Source organism: Gopherus flavomarginatus, chromosome 4 (assembly GCF_025201925.1).
Source record: "Gopherus flavomarginatus isolate rGopFla2 chromosome 4, rGopFla2.mat.asm, whole genome shotgun sequence".
NCBI classification, from domain to species: Eukaryota; Metazoa; Chordata; order Testudines; family Testudinidae; genus Gopherus; species Gopherus flavomarginatus.
Window position 1 is genome coordinate 186,502,309 of NC_066620.1, and position 12,825 is coordinate 186,515,133.

At 40.7% G+C, this 12,825-nt stretch overlaps 1 protein-coding gene across 2 annotated transcripts in view; it reads left to right on the forward strand.

Annotated features, from left to right (window-relative positions):
* ASAP2 (ArfGAP with SH3 domain, ankyrin repeat and PH domain 2) overlaps positions 1-12,825 on the forward strand; it is a 191,293-nt gene that overhangs the window by 172,716 nt on the left and 5,752 nt on the right. For both annotated transcript variants that reach the window (XM_050950703.1, XM_050950705.1), the window contains 2 exons: positions 1,044-1,150; positions 12,519-12,641. In XM_050950703.1, the coding sequence (XP_050806660.1) occupies positions 1,044-1,150; positions 12,519-12,641 (230 nt within the window). The remainder of the gene's footprint in view (positions 1-1,043; positions 1,151-12,518; positions 12,642-12,825) is intronic.

Sequence of the window (12,825 nt, forward strand, 5' to 3'; positions counted from 1 at the left end):
CAAAAGTTTGTGTGGTTTTCTTTGTGTGGTAATCATGGAATTTCTTGGTCTCAGTTTCCCTTTCCACCATTTTTATAAATCTGTACGTCCGTGCATTGGTTTTCGCTATAACTCCTCTGTACTTGTCCTTGACCTCTCTGCAGAGCTAAGCAAAGTTCTCTGATATCCTTTTACTCTCTATTCATGTGTCTCACAGAAGGCCATAGGAGTTCTTCTCTTGGCCCTGTGTGGAGGTCTGGAGTCCTATCCTTGGGCACATTAAGGGATGCAGCATCTGATTAAAGCTAAAACTGTTATCTTGTCATCTTCTCCCCTTCTGGCCCTTCCCCTCCTCCCAATCTTCTCTTCTCCAGGTTTGTTTAGTCTGGAGAAGAGAAGACTGAAGGGGGGACATGATAACAGTTTTCAAGTACATAAAGGTGCTTATAAACCGGAGGGTGAAAAATGGTTCTTGTTAATAGGACAAGAAGCAATGGGCTTAAATTGCAGCAAGGAAGGTTTAGGTTGGATATTAGGAAAAACTTTGTAACTTCCAGGGTAGTTAAACACTGGAACAAATTGCCTCAGGAGGCTGTGGAATCTGTGTCATTGGAGGTTTTTAAGAACAGGTTAGACAGTCACCCGTCACGAATGGTTTAGTTGTTACGTATCCTGTCGTGAGTGCAGGGGACTGGATTAGCTGACCTACTGAGGTCCCTTCCAGTCCTATGACTCTGTGTAAGGAAATGGAGAAGCATCTAGCTCAGCCTGATTATCCCTCTCTCTTATCTTGGGTTTTCTCTAGTTTCCATCACGGGAGTATTGAAGCTCTTAAATAACTGTCGTCAACACCAGGGAGCTGTTTGTGGTTGGGAAGGGTAGAAAGACAGACAATTTAGGGAGACCCACCAGGAGTGGAAAACCTGAAGAAAAAAGTATAATTTGCATACTCCAATAACAAGAATGAACTGTTTTTAAGTGTATAGCTATCATTGTATATTTATAGCGTACTTTTTTTAAAACATGTCCCCACTTTAAATTGTTTTACTTACTTTTAACAAAAGGAGAATCCTCCTCTGTATCTGAGGCTTCCGTAACACAAACTGGTCCTACAGCGAGCACATCAACACAGATCCAGCCACCAGCACCAATGCCAAGGAAGTCACAAATGGTAAGTAGGAAAACATCTAGGTGAGTCTTCTATTTAATAATAAAAAAAAAAAGGCACGGGGGGATTTGACAGTTTGATAGTAGAGAGTTTGGTGTAACAGTTCCTGCCCCCCCTCAAGTATTTTGTCAAAAAAACAGTGTGTAAAACTGAATTATCAATAAGACCAAGCCATTGTATTTTATTAAACATGCATACATTTTGTAATAGATACTTTAAAAATACCCTACATTTCCTGAAATTTTACAGGAATGAGTATATAGCCACAGACACAGAAGTAGACATTATTTGCCAGTATCTGACACATGCAAAATCTATAAAGTACAGTGAACTGATGACTTAAACGCTGGTGAGCCTGAGAGTTGGACAGCAGTAACACTGTTATCACACACATCATTTAGTTCTTAAGCCTCAGTGAAGTAGGTAGTGAAGTAAGCAACATTAAAAAAAAGGGTGATGCATTTATTTTTGCATTGGCAAGCAGATGTATTAATAACATCTGTCATAGGTAGGTCAAATGGTACCATTCTGCAGCCCTGGAACATTTGATATTAACATATGTATTAGTGTTAATGTATTTTATTCATGTACTAGGATTGGTAATGAAAAGGGTGGTACCTCCCTCTGCAGATCAGCTAAGCTACTGTCATAACCATAGATCTATTGATCCTTACTTGCAAAGTGTTAGATCACCTTGTTTAACCCACACATTCCCCAATTACAGTAATATCTGTTCAAGGATAAGTAAATTACTATACAGAAGATCTCCATCCTTGAGTCCTTATTCCTGTGTTAGACTGGGTCTGAAATTCTCCATTGTTGAACTTCTGACCTATTAATCTGTTTCATCAGTATGTGCTGTATAATTGTCACCAACAGTTTCCACTGTCTGTATATTCTCTAAATAGACTGCATTGCTAGAGATATTATCATCAGCAAAGATTTTCTTTCTTAATTCTTTCTGTTTCTCAGGTTTGCCTACTACTAATGCTGTGGTAAGGTGCAGGGTATAAAAATAGAAAAAGTTGAAGGTTTCTTTTTTGCTGAGTAAGAAAATCATGAAGAAGCCATAATGATTTTGTGGTTTTGCTTCATCTGTATCCTCATTTGGAATCATTTAGTGAAATGGAGCTCTCCCGTTGACATAATAATTACTTTGCCAAGTAGGTGCTAGGGGACAATCTGTTTTGCACCCAGGGTTTAGTTTTAATTGTACATATCTGAATAAAATATCAGAATTTCCAGATAACTTAAGCAAAGTGAAGTTTGCATACCTGGGGAAGCTGGCAGGCTCTGATGTTCCAGGAGAGAGTGGAAAGGGAAAACTGGGCAATAGAAACCCAGAGAAAGGTGTGATTTTGCCAGTGTGATGGAGCTAAAAGTACCTTAATTGAAGCTTTAGCGAGATCAGTTTGGCTAACGCACTTTTGCTAAATCGCTCCATCCACCTCTGCTTCTCTGTTGTGTGTCCCCTCTGCCAAAAGATCATGGAGACCAGCCAGTAGGTAGGGCATGTGCTTGGGGCACCTCTCCTGATTATATAATCAAACTTCTAGGGGACACAAAAATAACCAAAGATTTTTTTATGAAGTGCATCTGTCCTATAGCTTTCTGGGTTTGGGTGGAAAACTTTTTTAAAATTTTTTTTAAACTGTTTTTTCTCTACATGTGTTTTATACACTTAAAAGTATACTTGAGGTATACTGCACTTTTTCCTGAAGGTTCTTAGTTCCCCAGTTTACCTAATAAAAGTACTGTAGGACAATCTCGTTATTGTGAAAGTGCAACTTACAAATGTAGATTTTTTTTTTTTACATAATTGCACTCAAAACCAAAACAATGCAAAACTTTAGAGCCTACAAGTCCACTCAGTCCTACTTTGTGTTTGTCTTAGCAATTGGCTGTACAAGTTTGTTTACATTTATGGGAGGTAATGCTGCCCACTTTTTATTTATAATGTCACCAGAAAGTGAGAAAAGGCATTTGCATGGGACTTCTGTAGCCAGCATTGCAAGGTATTTAAGTGTCAGATATGCTAAACATTCATGCTGTTTGAATGCCGTTATTTTTTGTAAATAATTCTACATTTGTAAGTTCAACTTTCATGATAAAGAGATTGCACTACAGTACTTGTATGCGGTGACCTGAAAAATACTATTTTCTTTTTTTACAGTGCAGATATTAGTAATGAAAAATAAATATAAGGTGAACACTGTACACTTTGTATTCTGTGTTGTAATTTAAATAAATATATTTGAAACTAGAAAACATCTAAAAATATTTAAATGGTATTCTATTACCGTTTAACAGTGCAATTAATTGCATGATTAATCATTATTAAAAAAATTAATCGCTTGACATCCCTACATTTTCCTTTTTTTTTTTTTTCCGCTATTTGGTGTTCTGTAATGTAATTTACATGAAAATCCGGAATTATTACTGGAATGCAGAGTATTAATTACCAACTGTTTGTAACTTAACTTTCATGTGTTTTTAGAAAATGCTGAATAGTTATTTTGACTTTTTTTCTGTATTATAGTTTAAATAACTTACCCAAACAATTGAAACTGGTGTGTGTGTTGTGTTATTTTGACAAATAAAATTTGCAGAATAATTAATTTTTTGGTGCGGAATCCCCCCAGGAGTATGAAATGGATCACAAGCGGGGACCCATTGGGTTGCACCCTGTCAGCTGGGAGTTCAGCAAAATACTTATGTCACTGGAATTTAAGGAGAGCTTGGGGGGATCAGGGGGACTGCAGCCTCCTCCCTCCCTCTCCTCCTCATATTACTATCTTCCTGCTTCTTCCCCTCCCACTAAGTACTCAATCCCAGAGCTCTCCACCACTGGCTAGGAGCTCAGTTCCAAGCCAGGAAAGTGGTGCTTTGGTGGTGGGGAGATGCAATTTCCACAGAAAAACTCCACTGCAAAACAGCACTGGTGCTCCCTTCCCAGCTCCCAACCCCTGATAAACCATACTATGAGCCATATCCCACAGTCCTCAGAGCATTGTGATTATGGTTGTTTACAGTATTGTTGTTGACCACTTCATTTTAAGTGGTATCCTGTGCCAACCCCTTACGATTAACATCTGTCCCAACTTGTATTTAGTTCAGACACTCTGGTCACCTTCCCCAGATCAGAATAAAAGCTCTGTGAAGTTCAAAAGTTCCTTACACCAGCAGAAGTTGGACCCACCTTGGCTCTCTCTGTAGTTATGGTGGTATGCAGGGGGACTTTTGAGACATTTTGTGGGTCGTGATCCAGAAAGAGTGAGACCTGATCTAGTGGGATGAGCAAGGAAGTGAAGTCAGGCTGTATCCAGCCTTTTCTTTCTGGCACTGCCAGAGTCTCTGTAAAGTGTTAGGCAGGACTTCAACCTTGGGTTTGATTGCCCCATGTGATGCATTGTTAGAAAGGGTTAGACATCCTGCAAAATAAATAAACCTCAAAAGACATGTGGGGAGATAATGTTTGTGTTTTTTGTGTATTTACATGTGTATGAATAGGGTCAACAATGTAATCAACAGTCCCTGTCTATACTGTATTCTAATAATTCAGAGATCAAAAGAACAGCGTAGCATTTAAATGAATTGTAAACACAGGATATCTTGGTATTCATCTCTCTTTGAAATGTGAAATTCATCTCATTCCATGTGAATGGTGGAGGAACAAGCAAATGGCCTTATGTTAATTCGTATAGCTAAGTACTGTTGATGGAGCTCCTTCAGAGTCAGCCTAATTACCTTTTTGTTCCATGAGGAAATCCCAACTTGTCAAAGAGGACATGAAATTGTATAAAAGATCCTTGGGTCCTGATTCTGGCATCTCAGATCTGCTTAAGCTTCATCAGGGGAAGTTTGAGTCACAAAACTAGGGTCTCAGTTATGCTAGTATGCCTTGAATATATTATCTGGACATTGGACTATGACCTATGAACTGAATTCTAAAGAAACTCTTTGCAAGGAACTACAAAGCTCATCATCTCTGCTATGAATCTGAACCTCAATGGATTGAACTTGTGTTAGTATGTATATTGATCTTTTAACCATACTCTCTCTCTCTCTTTAATAACTTTTAGTTTAGTTAATAAGAATTGGCTGTAGCGTGTACTTGGGTAAGATCTGAACCATTCATTAGCCTGGGAGGTAATGTGTCTGATCCTTTGGGACTGGTAGAACCTTTTCTTTTATATGATGAAATAAGATTTTCAGAAATCATATTTGATGTGGGTACCTGAATGGAGGCTTGAGGCTGGATCACTTTAAGAGAACTGTGTTGTTTGGACTTCTGAGTAACCAGTAAGTTAATAAAGAAGCTGTTTTATGCTGGCTTGGTAAATCTACCAACCAGCTTTTTGGGGTTTGGCTACCGCATTCAGTTCAGTTCAGTGACCACAGCTGGCTCCCCACTAAGACCCCGGTCACAGTGGTATAGTCATACTTGCATACACATTACCACAGTTCAGTTTGCATTTCTGAGATTTACAGGATTTAGATGGGAAGCCTGTGAGAGATACAGAGGCAGCAGTTGTAGTGACCCAAGCAGTGGAAGACACAATGAAGATGACTGGATGTGGAAGCTGCAGCATGTACATGATCCTGGAGGGGTACCTGAAAAGAGTTTTGTCTACATGAAATGCTGCCTGATAGAACTGATGGAAGAAAAGATCTGAGGATTGGAGATACAGGTGGAAACTCTGGTCAAGTTTAAAAGGGGGTTCGAGTGGATGATGGAGCAAAGACATGATGAGGCTGAAGGGAAAAGCTCAGACTTGCAGATAGAAGAAGGACCAAAGAATTTTGAGGGGAGACTGCTGGGTAAGGAAAGTGGACGGTGGAAGCATGTGACTAAGCGAACCAGGCAGAGGAAAAGACGGGCTAGTGAAGTAGCAATAGAGCTCAGGAACAGGTTTGCGGAGTTGGAAAATGAAGAAGGGGCTCAGCAGGTGGTAGCTGAAGGTTAGAGGGCAAGGAAGAAGAGAAGAGCAGCTAGCCCTATAAGGAGAGGGGATGAGTCAATGGAGATGACACCAAATATGAGCCCCAGGAGGATATGGGATGGGTTGCAGAGGATTGCAAGGGTGATTAGGAATCGAGAGGACTTGCAGCCAGAAGAAACAGGGGATAGACTGGAGAATTGCACCATCAGCAGGAAAAGGCAGGTCTATGTGATTAGGGACTCCTTACTGAGAAGAATAGACAGGCCTGTAACCAGAGCTGATCCTGAGAACAGAAGGGTGTGCTGTCTGCTAAGATAAGGGATGTGGACCTGAGGCCAAAGAGGATCCTAACGGGAGCAGGAAAGAATCCGCTGATTGTCCTTCGTGTGGGAACGAACGATATAGCTAGATTCTCACTGCAACATATCAAGGGAGACTATGCCAGGCTGGGGAAGACACTTAAGGAAATTGAGGCTCAGGTGATCTTCAGTGGGATTCTGCCTGTTCCTACAGAAGGGCAACAAAGGTGTGACATGATTATGGTGATCAACAGATGGCTCAGGCAGTGGTGCTATAAGGAGGGCTTTGGGATGTGTGGCCCACTGGGAGGCATTCATGGACAGAGAACTGTTCTCTCGGGATGGACTTCACCTGAGCAGGGAGGGCAATAGACTTCTAGGATGGAGGCTGGCACAACTGATTAAGAGAGCTTTAAACTAGGAATTGGGGGGAGATGGTTTGGAGAAGTCCAGGTAATCTCCATACCAGATTTTAACATTGAGAGGGAAGAAAACGAAGCAAGAAAGGATACTGTCGTGGGTAGGAGAATAGACATTCAGAGGAAGGGTACTGTAGATACAGTTCTAATCGGTGATACTGGCAGTAGAACGTCTGGGCCTAATCAGGTAAAGAATGTGAGTGAAGCCAAGCAGCAAGAATTAAGATAAGACAGTCTGTCTGGGCAAAAAATCACATTGGGGAAGAAAGCTACTAGCGCCTCCCATGAGCTAGTGCTTGGAGTGTGCTATAGACCGTCGGGATCTGATTTGGATATGGATAAAGACCTGTTTAATGTTTTTAATGAAGTAAACACTAATGGGAATTGTGTGATCATGGGAGACTTTAACTTCTCAGATATAGACTCAGGACAAGTGCTAGTAGTAATAATAGGGCTCAGATTTTCCTGGATGTGATAGCTGATGGATTCCTTCACCACGTAGTTGCTGAACCAACAAGAGAGGATGCTATTTTAGATTTGGTTTTGGTGAGCAGTGAGGGCCTCATAGAAGAAATGGTTGTAGGGGACAAGCTTGGTTCAAGCGATCATGAGCTAATTCAGTTTAAACTAAATGGAAGGATAAACAAAATAGATCTGTGACTAGGGTTTTTTATTTCAAAAGGGCTAACTTTAAAGAATTAAGGAAATTTTAGTTAGGGAAGTGGATTGGATTGAAGAACTTGGGGATATAGAGTGGAGGAAACCTGGAATTACTTCAAGTCAAAGTTGCAGAAACTATCAGAAGCCTGCATCCCCAGAAAGGGGAAAAAATTCATAGGTAGGAATTGTAGACCAACCTGGATGAGCAAGCATCTCAGAGAGGTGATTAAGAAAAAGCAGAAAGCCTACAAGGAATGGAAGATGGGAGTGATCAGCAAGGAAAGCTACCTTATTGAGGTCAGAACATGTAGGGATAAAATTAGAAAGGCCAAAAGCCATGTAGAGTTGGACCTTGCAAAGGGAATTAAAACCAATAGTAAAAGGTTCTATAGCCTTATAAACAAGAAGAAAACAAAGAAAGAAGAAGTGGGACCGCTAAACACTGAGGATGGAGTGGAGGTTAAGGATACTCTAGGCATGGCCCAATATCTAAACAAATACCTTGCCTCAGTCTTTAATGAGGAGCTTAGGGATAATGATAGGATGAGAAATGGGAATGAGGATATGGAGGTAGATATTACCACATCCGAGGTAGAAGCCAAACTCGAACAACTTACTGGGACGAAATCAGGGGGCCCAGATAATCTTCATCCAAGAATATTAAAGGAACTGGCACATGAAATTGCAAGGCCATTAGCAAGAATTTTTAATGAATCTGTAAACTCAAAGGTTGTACCGTATGACTGGAGAATTGCTAACATAGTTCCTATCATTAAGAAAGGGAAAAAAAGTGATCCGGGCAAGTACAGGCCTGTCAGTTTGACATCTGTAATATGCAAGGTCTTGGAAAAATGTTGAAGGAAAAAGTAGTCAAGGACATTGAGGTCAATGGTAACTGGGACAAAATACAACATGGTTTTACAAAAGGTAGATTGTGCCAAACCAACCTGATCTCCTTCTTTGAGAAGGTAACAGATTTTTTTAGACAAAGGAAATGCAGTAGATCTAATTTACCTCGATTTCAGTAAGGCATTTGATACAGTTCCACATGGGGAATTATTAGCTAAATTGGAAAAGAGGGGGATCAATATGAAAATTGAAAGGTGGCTAAGAAACTGGTTAAAGGGGAGACTACAATGGGTCGTACTGAAAGGTGAATTGTCAGGCTGGAGGGAGGTTACTAGTGGAGTTTCCCAGGGATCGATTTTGGGACCAAGCTTGTTTAATGTTTTTAGTACTGACCTTGGCACAAAAAGTTGGAATGTGCTAATAAAGTTTGCGGATGACACAAAGCTGAGGTATTGCCAATACAGAGAAGGACTGGGATATCATACAGGAAGATCTGGATGACCTTGTAAACTGGAGTAATAGTAATAAGGGGGGAGGGATAGCTCAGTGGTTTGAGCATTGGCCTGCTAAATTCAGGGTTGTGAGTTCAGTCTTTGAGGGGCCACTTAAGGATCTGGGGCAAAATCAGTACTTGATCCTGCTAGTGAAGGCAGGGGGCTGGACTTGATGACCTTTCAGGGAACCTTCCAGTTCTATGAGATAGGTATATCTTTATCTTTATTTTTTATTTAATAGGATGAAATTTAATAGTAAAAATTGCAAGGTCATGCATTTAGGGATTAATAACAAGAACTATTGTTATAAGCTGGGGAGGCATCAGTTGGAAGTAACAGAGGAGGAGAAGGACCTTGGAGTATTGGTTGATCACAGGATGGCTATTGAGCCGCCAATGTGATATGGCTGTGAAAAAGCTAATGTGGTCTTGGGATGCATCAGGCAAGGTATTTCCAGTAGAGATAAGGAGGTGTTAGTACCATTATACAAGGCACTGGTGAGACGTCATCTGGAATACTGTGTGCAGTTCTGGTCTCCCATGTTTAAGAAGGATGAATTCAAACTGGAACTGGTTCAGAGAAGGACTACTAGGATGATCCAAGGAATGGAAAACCTGTCATATGAGAGGAGACTCAAAGAGCTTGGCTTGTTTAGTAACCAAAAGAAGGCTGAGGGGAGATATGGTTGCTCTCTATAAATATATCAAAGGAATAAATACCAGGGAGGGAGAGGAATTATTTAAACCCAGTACCAATGTGTACACTAGAACAAATGGATATAAACTAGCTATCAGGAAGTTTAGACTTGAAATTAGATGAAGGTTTCTAACCATCAGAGGAATGAAGTTCCGGAACAGCCTTCCAAGGGGAGTAGTGGGGGCAAAAGACATATCTGGCTTCAGGACTAAGCTTGATAAGTTTATGGAGGGGATGGCATAATGGGATAGCCTAATTTTGGCAATTAATTCATCTTTGACTACTAGCGGTAAATATGCACAATGGCTTGTGATGGGATGTTAGATGGGGTGGAATCTGAGTTACTACGGAGAATTCTTTCCTGGGTGTCTGGCTGATGAGTCTTGCCCTCATGCTCAGGGTTTAGCTGATCGCCATATTTGAGGTCGGGAAGGAATTTTCCTCCAGGGCAGATTGGCAGAGGCCCTGGGGGTTTTTCGCCTTCTGCTGCAGCCTTGGGCACAGGTCACTTGCTGGAAGGTTCTCTGCACTTTGAAGTCTTTAAACCATGATTTGAGGACTTCAATGGCTCAGACACAGGTTTGATACAGGAGTGGGTGGGTGAGATTCTGTGGCCTGCATTGTGCAGGAGGTCAGACTACATGGTCATAATGGTCCCTTCTGATCTTAAAGTCTATGATTCTATGACTGGGTTTTTGGATCAGAACCACACGCTTGTCACAATTTAATTTTGATATTGGAGAGTTTAAGGATTAAAAATCAGTTGCAGTGAGTGACCCATGATCAAGATCCTGAACAGAAAAAGCCTGGAAGAATTGTGCTTACAGAGAGGGTTGTATTTTAAGCAAAAGGCCACAGAGCAGGAACTGAAAAATCTGTTAATTGCCAGTGATAAGGAAGCAGACCATGCAAAAATTCTTGCAGTGAGAAACCAGCAGCTAGAACTTGAACAGAGGCAAAAACTAGCTGATGTGGAAGGAGAAGCTGCTGAAAGAGAATGCCTGTGTTTTGAACATGAACAAAAATTGGCATATGTTCAATTTCAGGAACTAGAAGCTAAGGCAAAAGTGCACAGACTTAAGCTCCAACTCAGAAGAATAAAGGAACAACAGTAACTGTATCATCCTGAAAAGCCAGCTCCTCTCAACAGCAAAAATGGGGATAGAATCTATCCAGTTTGTAACAATGTTGATATGTTGTTTGACTCTAAGCAGTTCTCTGTGTGTAACCAAATTTACCCCAACACTGTCACCTTTTATGTAATGCTTTTACTGTGAGTTCAGGTGAAGGTAACCCCATAACTTGTGCAGAGAATGTAAAAGTCAATGGTAAAAGCTGTTTAGGGTAAATTACAGCTTCTAACGTCACTCTTGTTAAAGCAGATCTTGTCAAGGAGGAAAATTATTAACCAAATAAGTGTGAATATTGTAATCCTTGAGTTTATTGTAAGTGTACCTTTAATCAGAATCCATCTTGAATGGAGTGGTGTTAAAGATGAAGTTATAGCTGGTGTAAGAAAGTTATTGCCTAAGGATCTTTTGATTGGGGATGATATTAAAGCTTTGTTCAGTCAGGTTGACATAACCAGTCACAGGGAAGAAATAATCCTGAAACTGTCTCCACTAGGGGCAAGGATTTGCCTATAGAGGATTGCTCCAAATGTTTGAGGAAAATGGCTGTTTGTGCAAAGAAGTGCATACGTGGAAAAAAATTCAGAGTGTCTGGTATCTCAGAGGTGAATCTGGCATTACATAAGGCTCAGGAAGATGTTTCTCTAGAGCAAATTAAAGTTGGTGATCAGCTTAATACCCTAACTGAGGAAAGAATGGTTAAATTCTTGGTGAGTGATAAATTGTTGGTTAGTAAAGATTGGGAAAGTAAGCCTGACGCAGGTAAAAGTGATGTGCTTAAAGTAGCTCAGTGTAATAAGACACTATTTGTGGAAAACAGCAGTTTATCTGTTAAAGGAGGGAAAGGCAAAGGAAGTTTAGATGAACATAGGTTGCCTTCTGAGCTGATGGCTTTGTCTAATCAGCAGTTTGGGAAGGCAAGGTTAATGGAAAATGAGTATCCCTACACCTTACCTGTTTCCAGGGTGGAGAATTGTGACAGTGAAGGAGATGTTCCTGTGTCTATAACTTGCTTATGAAGGGAGCTACCCCAATCTCCAAGCAGTTTTCCGTGAACAGCCATGTGTGCTGAGACACTTTAAGGGAACTGTGTTTGAACTTCTGAGTAATCAGTAAGGTAATAAAGAAGCTGTTTTATGCTGGCTTGGTAAATCTAAATATTGGAATATCCACCAGCTTTTTGGGGTTTGGCTGCCCCATTCTTTGCAGTTCACCCTAATTGAGTGACCACAGCTGGCTCCCCACTAGGACCCTGGTAACACCTCATCTGCAGAATACAAAAGTCCTTGCCCCTTGGGGGTTTGGAGGGTTAGTTTTCATGTTTATACAATACTTTGAAGATAAAAATAATTAATTAAGCTCTACTGCTAAGTATCACTAACGTGTAGGACTTTGCCACCTGCTGGTGAGATTGCATAATGGCTCTGAACTGCATTGTGGAGCATTAACCCGGGCCTAGGAAAGCGTATATATAATTCAAAGGGCTATCTGAGCTGCTGCTTGCAAAGGGTAACAATTAAAGGTAACTTAACTCACTCAGAGAGAAAAATTCAGTTCTCAGTCTGTGTTGCTTATCTTTTAGAGAGACACGGTTGGTGAGGTAATACCTTCTATTGAACCAGCTTCTGTTGGTGAGAGAGACAAGCTTTTGAGCCACACAGAGCTCTTCTTCAGGTTTGGGAGACCTGATCCTAGACCTAAAGAAGAGCTCTGTGTGGCTTGAAAGCTGTATATGTCACCCACAGAAGTTAGTCCAATAAAATGTACTACCTCACACACTTTGTCTCTCTAATATCTGGGCTGGGACCAACATGGCTACAACTGCATTGCTTATCTTTTGTCATGTTTCATTACTTGTACATACATATTTTTGTATTGCAGTCAAAAACTAAACCCAAGAGAGTAAAAGCCATTTACAACTGTGTAGCAGATAATCCAGATGAACTAACCTTTTCAGAGGGAGATATCATTGTAGTAGATGGGGAGGAAGATCAGGAGTGGTGGGTGAGTATTTTCACTTGCGCTTTCATTTCACTTGTATTTCATTCAAAGTATGCTCACACTTTCAGAGTACATTGGTGATACAAAATGCAAGTATACCATAGAGTTGGTAGGAACTGAAATACCCGCAGCTCTACCCAGATTGACTGACTAATCCCCTAGAGAAGTTGGCCTATAGTTCTCCATC